The following is a 14,544-nucleotide window of genomic DNA, read 5'->3' as shown; positions in this document are numbered from 1 at the left end:
GGGAAACAGTAGCCATTTGGGTCAGCAAAGAAAAAAAAAGGCTCACAAGTCAATCTTGTTTTGCTGCTTCTCAAGTTCAGCCTCATTTGCTGACAATTTTTCTTTTAATGTGGCATTTTCCAGCTTCAGGCTGTCCATGTGCATCTGCATCTCTGTCATCTTCTTCTCCCTTTCCATCACCTTGGCTCCTGGTATCCGCCTGCAAGAGTGCTGCGTCTGCAAAAACAGAAGCTGAAATTTACGCTTTTCTGCCTCATAAGGTGCACAAAATTGGACACTGTAGACTAAAACACTGATTTTTTCAGGCCCTTGTCAATTTTAGTTTTCATCAAGCATAAATTCAAAAACATATACTTTTGTTTCATTTATTACACTTTATGAATCCCTATATACACCTTTGTTAATAGGGAGTTATTATGCCTCTTTTTACAAGATGTAAGAAGTGTGTACATGAAGTTTCCAACTCAGTCTCATTTTAAAAGCATACCTCATTTGCACCAAATATGCCCCAGGACGTACGTTTTTTTGCAGTTTATGTTTTTTGCGAATCCACCAGGGGCCAATGTGTACGTTTTTGAGATCTCAAATTTCTCTCGCAAGTGCCATTGCCGACTGTTGTTCTCGCATAAATTCATTAGAGGCCGCTGTCGACTGACTGTTTGATGAACTGAATGACTGACTGACTGATCGACTGACCCACCCTACTCCTTCCCTAAACCCAACCAATAGTATTTTCAAAAGCATCGATTGACCCGCCCATCCACTTCCCTAAACCCAAATGGACAATTTTAAAAAGCAATCCAAAAAAAGGAAAAGCCCTCGCCTGATTTTTACCACGTTTTCAGATTTAACCACATTCTCACCCTGTTATTTACTTGTTTAGTTTATTTTTTGGATTCTGTTTTTGTCTTACCCGCTTTCTGGAACCGTTCTTCACCGGACTCAAACCCCTTCATAGTGGTCAACTCCTCTCTGCGTCTCAAGTCCACAGACGTACATAGCGAGCCACTGGACAAACTGGTAACATTGGGAAAGCTGTCCATAGCGAGGTGAGCGGTCAGCTGGTAAGCGCGAAAAGTAACGGCATCATACCGCCCCCGTATCGTTCATTTTAAAAATGAAATGCAGCCATACGTACTTCTGGCTACATAATTCGCAATCTCCAGAAATGTATATAGGGTTACTTTCCAGAATGAGCCTATGGAAGTTTCAGCTCAAAATACCAAACAAATAAGGTTTTATAACTATTTGAAGCTGCCCCTTTCAGGCTTTGATCCTAATTTTGGCATTTTGGTGTCTGTCGTTTTAATTCAAACGAGATTGTGCTCTTTTCACAAGAGGGCGGAGCTACAATTGCCTATGTGTCAGCATAGTGGCAGATTCAAAAACAAGACTAATGTCCTATGCTAATAAGGGAGAGATCGTCACTAATGACACAAAGGGAGAATATCAATCAAAGTGTTTCTGCAGGCTGTTTTTATGAAGTGTGATTATAAAAAAATGTAATGAATGAATTTTTACTATTAGAGGCTGATTATATTTAAAAACTGTTACCAAGCAGCGCATTTAAACCTCATAATAAAAGTGAGTTTGCATAAAATGTCCCCTTTAAGGTTTTTTTTAAAAATGAATGAGTGTTCATCCATAATTTGTCTGACTATATTTAACATTTAATTCCACAAAAAAAGCTGCTAGCAGTGTTTTATGAATTATGGACTGATAAAAAGAGATTAACCCCCGCTGGTTCGAGCCTCAGCTGGGTCAGTTGGCATTTCTGTGTGAAGCTTGCATGTTCTCCCTGCGTTCGCGTGGGTTTCCTCCGGGTGCTCCGGTTTCCCCCACAGTCAAAAAAACATGTGGTACAGGTGAATTGGGTAGGCTCAATTGTCCGTAGTGTATGAGTGTGAGTGGGTGTGTATGGATGTTTCCCAGAGATGGGTTGCGGCTGGAAGGGCATCTGCTGCGTAAAACATGTGCTGGATAAGTTGGCGGTTCATTCCACTCTGGCGACCCCGGTTTAATAAAGGGACTAAGCCGAAAAGAAAATGAATGAATGATTATTATCATTATTATTATATTTTAAGCCTGTAGTTACACATACTACAAGTATATTCTTACTGTGGACAATAACAATAATAATAATACTGTTAACATAGTAATAGTAATAACAGTAATAAGTATATAAAGTAATGTTGCTGTTGTTTGTGTTATTTTTATTATCATTATTGTTTTATTATTATTATTACTATTATTATAAACTAAGTACAAAATCTATTTTTTTTATATTTTTTATTATGGTTATGTATTATTATTATTATATTTTCAAGTCTGTAGTTAGACATACTAATTATATTCCAATTGTAGACAATAATAATAATAATAATACAATTTGTACTATTATTATTATTATCATAAAATGAGGAAAGTTATCAAATAATTAAAAAAAAGTATGCATTGATCAAATTAATTGTAAAAATAAAAGCTTGTAAAAACCCCACACTATGTATTCTTTTAATGCACCTATCTATGACCATTTTACTTTACCTATCTTCTTGTGTTACTTAAAAATTAATGCAAGTGTGAACGGGAGGCGCTGTAGGTGTGTAATTGAAGGCAAAATGACAGGTTGTTTACTGGAGAACCACAAGTTTGGCAATTGCTTCTCCCAGAGGCATCATGTCATGGGTGTGACTTTCCACAGGCAGAAGCGAAAGGTTAGTGTTTGTACGCTCCCAAATCTCAGCTTCTCACCACAGAACCACAAAAACAAGAACAAACTAAACTACGCTGATGTTCTTTGGACTAATTATTTATCTACGAACGTCACTACATCCTAATTAAAAGGGTTGATCTCTATCTGTTACTTTGTGTCTCTGTGTCCATTAAAATTACTAACCGAGACTTGCTGCAAGACTCTCATTTTCTAGCCAAACAGAGCCTTTATTCATTTTAGTTTGAAAGGTGTACTTGAGATGGAAGGATAAATGCCTTAATGGAGGAAAGGAGCGGTTTTTATTCTCAATGCACCATTGAATTCGCCTCAAAACAGCAGAAATGTGATCCTGTGAGTGAACTGCATGTGTTATCCATCTTTCTGTGGGAGTCTCTCGGTTTGTTTGCATTCATGAGTAGCCCAAGTAGCCTTTGCATTCTTGATATCTACACTGGCGATCAAAATTAAATTTATAAATAATTGAACAATTCTGAAATAACGTCATCTTCAGTGCTCAACGGTTGAAGGAGTTTTTGTCCCGTCTATACCATGCTACCAAAACACCTTTTTTCACAAAATAACTAAGGCATTTCAACAAAAACCATTATTTTGCAGAAAACACACTGGTCAAAATTAGAGAACAACAATGACTGTAGCATGGTAAAAGATTACAACAACATTTTCTGAAGGTTACAACAGTCAGCAATTAGTAGGAAGTGTGCAGGCCTCTGCTCTGAATGACTTCAGCACATCTGCGGCCACAGGACAGCAATAGTCTCTCCCACTGCTCTGGTGTGATTCTGGTTCACTCTTCTTCCAGTCTCCTCCACAGTTCAGTGACTCTAGTGGGTTTCTTGGCCATAACTTTGTCGCCAAAGATTTTCCAGAGGTTCTCTATTGGGTTGAGCTTGGGACTCTGGGCAGGCCATATCATTATTTCAATGTTTTCAGTTTCAAGGAACTTCTTTACCCGTTTTGCTGTGTGACATGGAGCGTTGTCCTGCATGAACACTGCTGGCTGATTGGGTGATGAACGTAGGGAAGGAACCATATGTTGTTGAAGAAGGTTCTGATAAACATTTGCATTCACCCTGCTATGTAGCTGTACAAGAGGCCCAACTCCTGCTGCAGAAAACATGCCCCAAACCATGACACTTCCTCCTCCACTATTCACTGAATTCTTTACACACTTTGGGTTCAGTCTTTCTCCAGTTTGTCACCAAACATAATGTTTCCCATTGGACCCAAATAAATTAAACTTGCTTTCATCACTGAAGTGAACTTTGGACCAGTTCTCCTCTGTCCACACAACATGCTCCTCAGCAAAGCTTAGTCTAGCCCTTTGATTCTTTCCGCTAATGAGTTTAGTCACTGCAGAGTGGGCTTTCAGTCCAAATGCTCTTAAACGTAGAGACACTGTATGACGAGACAGATCTTTACCCTGTTCAGCCCTGAACTGGTGAGCAATTCCAGCTGCAGTGTGGAAACAATTGCCCATTGAGATCCTCCACAGTATTCGGTCCTCTCTTGTATTTGTCTTCCGTGGACGACCAGCCTTCTTGGGGGACTTGAATGAGTTTGTGATGTTGTAAAGATTCAACATTCTTGAACTCACAGATTTGGAATGACCAACTTGTCTTGCTATGGTAGGGTCATCCCTTTGGCCTTCATTCGGACAACCTGCTGCCGGAGGTTTTTAGTCAATTTAGAACAGCCCACCATCTTGCAGAGTCAGTGAAACTGGAAGTTAGGCTGCCAGTTAAATAGGGGTTGACATAATCAAGGAAATTAGCACTAGGTGCCAGATTAACACCAATAACTGGGAGGTATCTGAAAGTGTTCTCTAATTTTGATCAGTGTGTTTTCTGCAAAATAATCTTTTTTTTTTAAAAATGTTATTTTGGGGAAAAGGTGTTGCATGGTATAGACGGGACAAAAACTCCAACTGTTGAGCAGTGAAGATGACATTATTTCAGAACTGTTCAATTATTTAGAAATTGTTCTCTAATTTTAATCTTTTGAATTTAGATTTTGAGTATATATATATATATGTGTGTGTGTGTGTGTGTGTGTGTGTGTGTGATATATAAGGACACAAATTTGTATAATGACATAGGTATGACACGGGTATTACAAAAAGGAGGTGAAATATGAGGACATTGGTGACGTTCTCATTTCTCAAAACTATTATAAATGAGGATGAGTTTAATCAGAGAGTAAAGCTGCACACAGTCTCCTGTGATGGTTGGGTTTAGGGGTAGGATGGGGTGAGAGCAATACAATATATGGTTTGGACAGTATAAAATGAATGGAAACCTATGTAATGTACCCACTTTTCACAAAAACAAACATGTACGTGTGTGTGTGTAACAGTGCAAATGAATGTATGACAAACACTTTACCTGGGTTATGTAGTAAAGATCATGCCCAGGGACATCCGCCTGAACTCCTGAGGCATTTATTGAAATCTAGAGCGCAAAATGAGATGGTTTGGATGAAGTCATTTGAAAAGCATTTTAAAGCTGATGTAAGATAAAACATGAGCAATGCTCGCTGTAGCAGTTGAGTATCTACTACTTAAAATATCTAATGTTGTGTACAGTTACAGTGCTCAGCATAAATAAGTACCCTCACTTTTAATTTGAACAATGTACACTGCTGGATTTGTACAAAATCATTATAATATACACTACAATGTTATATTAACGTTATGCATTACAATAAGAGTGTGGTCACTAAGCATCTTTAGGATAAAACTGGACATGCATAGTGCGAATTTTGCTGCCATACAAGCTTTTACAAAATGATGCACCAAATTTCTGGCAATAGAATGGGTAACGCCACGGATACTACGTCCATATCTTTTACAGTCTATGATACTGATTAATCGAATGTAAAGCCAACAAACGAGTTGTGCACAATTACCTCATTGTATAGAATCCTATTTTAAAAAAGTATAAATTTTAAAGTGAGATTAATGTTTTCTGAGAAATCTGTCAGGCTGTACACATTCATGCATAGCGCTGTGTATTGCATTTATATTAACTATATATATATATATATATATATATATATATATATATATATATATATATATATATATATATATATATATATATATATATATATATTATATTATATTATATTATATTATATTAACCACTTGGCACACACATTTATCCAAAGTGACATATAAAAAAAGATACAGTTAGGTCCATAAATATTTGAATATCGACAAAATTCTAACATTTTTATCTATATACACCAACACAATCAATTTGAAATTAAATGAACTGTCAGCTGTCAGACTGTCAGCTTTAATTTGAGGGTATTTATATCCAAATCAGGTAAACGCTGTAGGAATTACAGCAGTTTGCATATGTGCCTCCCACTTGTTAAGGGTCCAAAAGTAATTGGACAGAATAACAATCATACATCAAACTTGCACTTTTTAATACTTGTTTGCAAATCCTTTGCAGTCAATTACAGCCTGAAGTCTGGAATGAACAGACGTCACCAGACACAGGGTTTCATTCCTGGTGGTGCTCTGCCAGGCCTGTACTGCAACTGTCTTCAGTACCTGCTTGTTCTTGGGGCATTTTCCGTTCAGTTTTGTCTACAGCAAGTGAAATGCAAGCTCAATCGGATTCAGGTCAGGTGATTGACTTGGCCATTGCATAACATTCCACTTCTTTCCCTTCAAAAACTCTGGTTGCTTTTGCAGTATGCTTTGGGTCATTCTCCATCTGCACTGTGAAGCGCCGTCCAATGAGTTCTGAAGCATTTGGCTTCATATGAGCACAAAATATTTCCTGAAACACTTCAGAATTAATCATTCTGCTTTTGTCAGCAGCCACATCATCAATAAATACAAGAGAACCAGTTCCATTGACAGCCACACATGCCCACGCCATGTCACCACTACCACCATGCTTCACTGCTTAGGATCATGACCAGTTCCTTTCCTTCTCCATACTCTTCTCTTCCCATTACTCTGGTACAAGTCGATTTTGGTCTCATCTGTCCATAGGATTTTGTTGCAGCACTGTGAAGGTTTTTTTAGAACTCTAATCTGGCCTTCCTGTCTTTAAGGATCACCAATGGTTTACATCTTGTGGTGAACCCTCTGTATTCACTCTGGTGTAGTGTTGTCTTGACTGTTGACTCTGACACACATACACCTACCTCCCGGAGAATGTTCTTGATCTGGGCAAATGTTGTGAAGGCTGTTTTCTTCACCAGAGAAATAATTCTTTGGTCGTTCACCACAGTTGTTTTCTGTGGCCTCCAGGGTCTTTTGGTGTTGCTGAGCTCACTGGTGCGTTCTTTCCTTTTAAGGATGTTTCAAACAGTTGTTTTGGCCATGCCTGATGTTTTTGCTATTTCTCTGATGGGTTTGTTTTGTTTTTTCAGCCTAATGATGGCTTGCTGGAGATCTTGAGAATGGACAGTAACAGATTCTAAATGCAAATAGCACACTTGAAATGAACTCTGGACCATTTATCTGCTCACTGTAATTTGGATAATGAGGTGAATAACACACACCTGGCCATGGGACAGCTTAGAAGCCAATTGTCCAATTACTTTTGTACCCTTAAAGGGCCATGAAACCCCCTGTCTCAACAGGGTGTTTTCACACCTCTAGTTTGGAAAAAGTCAGGAAAGTGGGTGTGTCTAGCTCTGTTTAGGTGGGAGTGTTGGGGGAGGGAAAGAGGGAGGGATTTTGGATAAAAAGGGGAGTTTACATTTGGGCACGCGCTGATATTGGCAAAACAAACACACAGACACAGGGGAGACAGTGACTGTGAAATGTTTGATACCAAACATCGTATAAGAGAAAAAAAAACTCCGCATTTCTCTGTAACTTAGATGCACTAACGTCAGGTAGCATCAGAAAGCCGTGTGTACAGACTGTCACAAAATGCGGCGAAAATTCAACACGACGGTAATAGTTTGATTGCGCTGTTTACATGTTTACATTCAGAGAGCAGCATTTACAGTGGATCTTTCAGTCCATAATATTGTAGTGATATTAACATACTGTAAACTTAGTAACTAAATCGTTTTGACTAAGGTCTGTCTTTAAACATTGAAAGAGTACTGCTGATGATACGAACTAAATTTGCCATCTGAATGAACAAACAAAGGGCACTGATCACACACACTTACCAAATCTGTAGAGACAGGACAATCAACACCAACTGGAGCCACGTCTTTATTAAAAGGAGACGAGCGGCAAATCAGGATGTCACCATTTCCAGATGAGAAAAGCTCTCGGGTAAAAAATGTTCCTTAGACACGTATTTGTGTCACGCGCACTGTAATTCACACGTGAGTCCAGCTGCGCTCTCATAGCGGGAAAATGAAAACAAAGCCTTTGTTGCAGCACATTAATAAACACAACACTGATGACTAGTGTCTCCAAACTGTTCTTGTTTTTTTTCCACTTGTTTTGGCAACACAACATGGCGTCTCTCTGCCGTCTGAACACTATATCAGGTAAAAACAGTCTTCGCAGCTATCATGCATAATAATGAAGTTGCACCGCATACACAATAGAGCGCGCTGATTGGTTTGAACCAAGTCTTTCTCATGAATGAATGCAGCACACTCAGAGACGTCACAAAGTACTCCCAGGTACAGACTGCCAGTTTCCACGCTGCAATACATGCTAAGATTTCATGGCCGTGACGCAGCTTTAAAAAATTCGTGTCAAAACGGAAGAACGAATTTGCTCGAAATAACGCAAAAACAACCAATTTTCACTTTTTTGTGAGCTATATATATATATATATATATATATATATATATATATATATATATATATGTGTGTGTGTGTCCTAATAGTGTTTTTAGCAGCGTGGGACACATACATGACTGTCAACAGCTCAAAAAATGTGTTCTGTGTTTTGTGACCCTTTAACAAGTGGGAGGCACATATGCAAACAGTTGTAATTCCTACAGCGTTCACCTGATTTGGATGTAAATACCCTCAAATTAAATTGGACAGTCTGCAGTTAAAGCACATTTTGTTCATTTCAAACATGTTAGAATTGTGTCTATGTCCAAATATCTATGGACCCAACTTTATATAAAAATGATCAAATCAACAATACACCAAAAAATATGTAAATAATAAGCAGATTTTTATCCAATTCATCAGAGCAATGTTGTTAATTTCAGTGAATGTAAAAATGCCAGTGCTGTACCATGTTATTGTTGTTTTGTCTTTCTGCCATTTGCTCTCTGAGAGTCCTCAGACAGTATCTCACCTGAAGACAAACACACACAAGTTATAACTTACTTACCTATAATTCATGGTTAGCGAGTGTGTAGTAAAAGTACTGACCTCCTGCACCGCAATCTTATCAGTCATTATGTTGACACGTTTCTGTTTCCTGTCTTTACAATAGCTGATCCTCTGCTCTCAATTGAGTCTGACTCAACTTTTATACTTCGCCTACAATAGCTGAAACAATAAATAAAGATATCAACATATTAGTTTTGAACCTGACATGTTGTGCGGAGACCTGGTGGTGTATAGATGAATTGTTATTTTTGCAACAAATATCATTTTAGACCACATATCAGGTTATGCAGTATGTATAATGCCATGTTGAAATGGCAATAGAAATATCTGGAATAAAACGGCTGAAGCATTTGTCTTTTTGAAGCTTATATAATATATTTAATATATACTACAGTTAAACTATTACAGTACATTATTATATTTTATAGTCATATATTTATTTAATATTTTTAGATTTAAAATTATATTTATTTTTAATTATTAAATAAGTAATTTACACAAAATTCTTTAATTTTTTTCTTTATAGCTTGTCGGAAAAAAATACAATACATTTTCTATTTTAATTTTAAATGATTTTAAATCTAGCTTTTACTAAAAAAGAAACAAAATAATACCAATAAGATTTTTCCAATTTCCATTTAATTATTTAAATAGTTATTTCATGAATAAATAAATAAATAAATAAATAAATAAATAAATAAATACTACCACCACCACCAGACAACTGAACTGTAGTGGAGAGAATTAATTAAAATGAATAAAAACAAACTTAATTAATTTTCAATATATTATTGTACATTCAATATATGATTGTTATGGTTTATGACTTCTTCAACTTAGGGGCTCTATTTTAACGATCTAGGCGCAAAGTCTAAAGCGCATGGCGCAAAGGGCGTGTCTAAATCCACTTTGCTATTTTAAGGACGGAAAAATATGTTTTGTGCCACGACTCATGGTCTAACAGGGTTGTGCTTATTCTCTCAATGAATTATGGGTGTGTTTTGAACATAACGTGCATTAAACCAATCAGAGTCTCATCTCCCATTCCCTTTAAGAGTCAGTTACGTAGCACCATGGCACATTTGCTATTTACATGGCAGACTTTGCAAGTGGAAAAACTGCAAATCAAATTTCAAATGCAAAAAAATTTCACTATCGAGAAAACGGTAAAACAGACCATCTGCAGTGAGGATAAATATTGAGCCTCCTCCATTTGGCCTCTTTACTTTCTCTTTACTTTTACTCTTTACTTTACTCCTTTAATTTCGTGGATAAGGATACAATGTTGTACACACTCCATTGAAGACATCCATTAGCCAACATATTTAATTTAGTTTGTTAAGTGCAAAGATTTGTTTCAAAACTATTTCTAAATTTAGTTCTAATTTCAGCAAACAAATAAATGACGTGAATAAAGAAGTGTTATATCCAAACACACGTCCTGTTCCAATGCCCCATATGGTGATGTATATGTCTCAAAAACCCAACAGGTGGACGAATCTAAACTTGTTTTTATTATAACAAATATAAACATGCATATAATAAATAATACTGCTAATAATAATAACATTATACAAGTGCAAGTTGTCATGAATAAACTGAAAAAAGCCCTATGATTTTATATAAAATTCACTTTAAAGTGTGATACAGCTAAAAAGTGGCATTAAACGAACATTTTCTCACTTCAAATGAGTAAATTCAAATGATTAAATAGTATTCCATATGCAGTATTCCAAACAGTATTCCAAACAGTATTCCAGTATTCCAAAAACAGAATTCCATATGTCATGACTTAACAAGCGAATAACAAACAGAAAAAAGGACTTGAATAGGGACACACCGAGCTCTTAAATAACTGCATATCTATAGATTTTTAAATGTAGAAATTGTGTACCTATAACAAGGTCGCAATGATCAAATCCTGGATGTAGTTGTGGAGTTCCAACGATGTCTGAAATCTTTCTAAATGAAAACAAAGAAAAAAGGAGAGAGTGAGAGAAACATAAGGTGTGAAGTAAAGATAATTACAGAAAATGAGACTGAGTTTCCAAAAGACACCAGAACAAACCGGCAATTAGACTAAATAAAAGCTAATATATAATTATGTAATCTCCATAGCAAACAGCCCCACATAATGACCATAATGACAACATATGTATATCTTTATTTCCATGACAGATTGAAATCCTTCTTTAAGGCTCTGAGACACTTAGCGAATAGAGGATTAAGTAAAGGCTCAAAAAAAAAGAATGGGCAAAAACTTATTATGTTACGTAATTCAGTTGCTAATCCTGTGATATAAAGGTGATGTAATGTTTTCAGTGATAAATTACTTTCTTATATCCTACATAAATGCGTATAGACATGCATAAGTATGTTATTACAAGGTGGACTGCCATGCTATCAAAACGCTCAAACCCTGACTGATTGAAAACGGTCATTATTTCTGCTGTTCTCAATAGAAATCTTTTTGTTTCGCTTTCAAAATGACAAAAAAATTTACTGCAAATACATTAAAGTGGCAAATATATTTTGCTTCAAATGTTTCCCTCAACAGGCTCCATCCCAGTTCAGAAAGACTTTAATTTTCATGTAATAAATATTGCAGGATCAGCTCTATTTCACAAATGCCTAAAATGGTTGGTTCAAGGGTCGGCTCTGTCTAAGCCCCGCCTTTCCAACACAATCTCACGGCAATTCGTAACTTTTTGATTTAGCGGCTAATTCATACGAATTCGTACGATCTAATTCGTACAATTTAGTACGATTTGCTCATCCGCCAATGACGGTTGGGTTTAGGGGTGGGGTTAGTTGCCACGCCTCCTTTTTAAAATCGTACAATTTCGTACGACTGAACTTGTACGAATTAGCCACTGAACTGTCAAAACGTAAAATACTTACGTTTTCTCGTGAGATCAGGCTGCAGAGTACTCTTCTCTAATTGGTTAGATGGCCTATTAAGTAGTTCATAGTCCATCATTTTTAGTGCATGTTGGTCTACTAGTAGCCATGTTTCCATCCAAAGAAGCGAATAAAATTTATGCACAAAACTGGATTATCACATAAAACATTTGAAAATCAAGCACCATTTCCATCCAACGAGTCTAACAAAAAAAAATAAAAAAATGAAGTTGCTGAGTTAGAAGAAGGCTCTTTTTCGTATATAATAACTTACTTGCGTCTTAGTACACGTAGATGAAATGCAATGTTACGCAGTCATGTCATCTTGCTTTTGGAGGCAGGAGACTGCTCTTTTGGAAGCAAAATAGTCCACGGCTTGTCATAGCCTTTAAGAATCATCTCCGCTTGCACTTCTTAGAAGATTTGTGCGTTCTATTAATGTTTTCCATCAAGGATGGATGGATACTCATTCTCGTATTTAATATTTAAGGCAACATTTACTTTAACTCAACAAATATATGTTAGGTGAAATTTTTTTTTATGAACATACAAACAAAAATGTATATTTTATGTTGTAATATTTTTGAACACCTAATTTGAGTTCATTATGCATAATTTATCTTAAGGCGGGCGTACATGCAAATTCTGATGGTTGGAAGATTCATTCGAATGCAGTGATATACAATGCCATATTATGACCTGCTAAACAATCGCATTGAATTCTGTTCCAAAAACATAAGCTGTGGATGTCTGTTACAAATACAGATTCATGTTCATATATGGGAAACCAGGATGCCTAGTCAGCCAATGTGTGAAGCCTAGTCCACTGTAAACTATCATCTCTGACAGCCCTGTTGTGCATGACGCATCATACTGTTGATCACAGAGTTTATCTTCCTTATTGGTCAACTTAGATTACCTTAGACAGATCAACTGATCAGCTCATACAACTTCTCTCGTCTCACGAATTCAAGCCGATAGTTTTAAAATGATTCCGCATGAATTCTTCTCCTCCTTCAAATTTTTTTATGCAAGTAGGGATGCTTTGTATTTGTAATTCTGGGCCAAAACCTACATTTTTTGGTGGGTTTTTTAAGCGGATTTTCAGATGAGTATATGTGGTTTATGCATTAATAAGTATTCATGTTCTGCAGCACATCCACAAGCTAGACAACTGTACACTTCGTTGCTCTTGCAACAACAATCCACATAAGCCATTGAAATGAATGTTTTTTTTTTTAATAGCGCATCACTTTCCGCATCCAGTGTAAAAGCCGCTTCACACTGTGCAGTGAATATCGTGGTAGGGAGAGAGCTAAACGCTTACATTTTCGGCTGTTTTTCTGTTTGTCATCATTTTCTCTTTCGTCATTTTCATCAAAACATCATATTTAGAGAATCATGTTCTATTGCCAGAATTTTGGTGGATCATTTTGTACAAGCTTGTATGGCAGCAAAAGTCGCACTATGTATGTCCAGTTTTATCCTAAAGATGCTAAGTGACCACACTCTTATTGTAATGTATAATATTAATATAACATTGTAGTGTATATTGTACCGATTTTGTACAAATCCATCATTTATTTTCAGGTACTCATTTTAATTTTTGTTGCCTCAAAACAGCGTTTTTGTGTTGATGGAAGGTAAAAATGGAGAGAAATTCTGTGTTTTTAAGGTATCAAAAAGGAGAACATCTAACACTAATGCTGTACAATGTTGTCCACAATGCTGTAAACCGAGGTCCTGACTCTCTGTGGTCATTAAAAATACCATGGCACTTCTCGTAAAGAGTAGGGGTGTAACCTCGGCATCCTGGCCAAAGTCCCTCTATCGACCCTTACGATAATGGCCACCTAATTATCCCCATCCACCAAATTGGCTCTATCACTGTCTCTCTACTCCACCAATAGCTGGTGTGTGGTGAGCACTGGCGCCGTTGTCCTGTGGCTGCCATCGCATCATCCAAGTGAATGCTGCACACTGGTGGTGGTGTGGAGAGAGAGCCCTCATGATTGTGAAGCGCTTTGGGTGTATGGCCATACACAATAAATCCGCTATATAAGTACACATTACATTACATTACACCATTTTAGCTCAATTGGTCAAATGACTAATAAAAGCTTCCTTGTTTCCAGAAACGGAAAGTAAATTATACGTTTTTAAACTATACATTTTTGTTGCCTAAAAACAGCGTTTCAATGTGGAAGGATGGTAAAAAGAGACGGAAATTCAGCGATTTTAAATGTATTAAAATTGGAGAGAATCCAAAACCACTGCTGTACATTGTTATCCACCATTTTAGCTGAATTAGTCAAATAACAAACAAAAGCTTCATCGTTTTTGCAACCAGAAATAAAATAATGCTTTTTTAAACTATTTATTTTGATTGCCTAAAAATCACATTTCGGTGTTGATGGAAGGTAAAAATGGACAGAAATTCTGCATTTTTAAACGCATCAAAATGGAGAGCAACCAAAACTACTGCTGTACAATGTTGTACACCATTTTAGCTGAATTGGTCAAATAACTATAAACAGCTTCATCATTTTCAAAGGAAAGTAAAATATGCATTTTAAGCAATACACTTTCGCTGTCTAAAAAAATAGAGAGCATTCAATAC

At 36.6% G+C, this 14,544-nt stretch overlaps 1 protein-coding gene across 1 annotated transcript in view; it reads right to left on the bottom strand.

Annotated features, from left to right (window-relative positions):
- Window positions 1–14,544, bottom strand: part of tuft1b (tuftelin 1b) — a 37,032-nt gene that overhangs the window by 10,971 nt on the left and 11,517 nt on the right. Inside the window, exons 2-6 of the mRNA XM_056479268.1 lie at window positions 10,918–10,985; window positions 9,063–9,182; window positions 8,923–8,985; window positions 5,116–5,181; window positions 47–216 (exon numbers count right to left, since the gene is read on the bottom strand). Of these exons, the coding sequence (XP_056335243.1) occupies window positions 47–216; window positions 5,116–5,181; window positions 8,923–8,985; window positions 9,063–9,089 (326 nt within the window). The 5' untranslated portion in view covers window positions 9,090–9,182; window positions 10,918–10,985. The remainder of the gene's footprint in view (window positions 1–46; window positions 217–5,115; window positions 5,182–8,922; window positions 8,986–9,062; window positions 9,183–10,917; window positions 10,986–14,544) is intronic.

Source organism: Danio aesculapii, chromosome 19 (assembly GCF_903798145.1).
Source record: "Danio aesculapii chromosome 19, fDanAes4.1, whole genome shotgun sequence".
NCBI lineage: Eukaryota > Metazoa > Chordata > Actinopteri > Cypriniformes > Danionidae > Danio > Danio aesculapii.
This window is presented reverse-complemented; position numbering and strand designations above follow the sequence as displayed.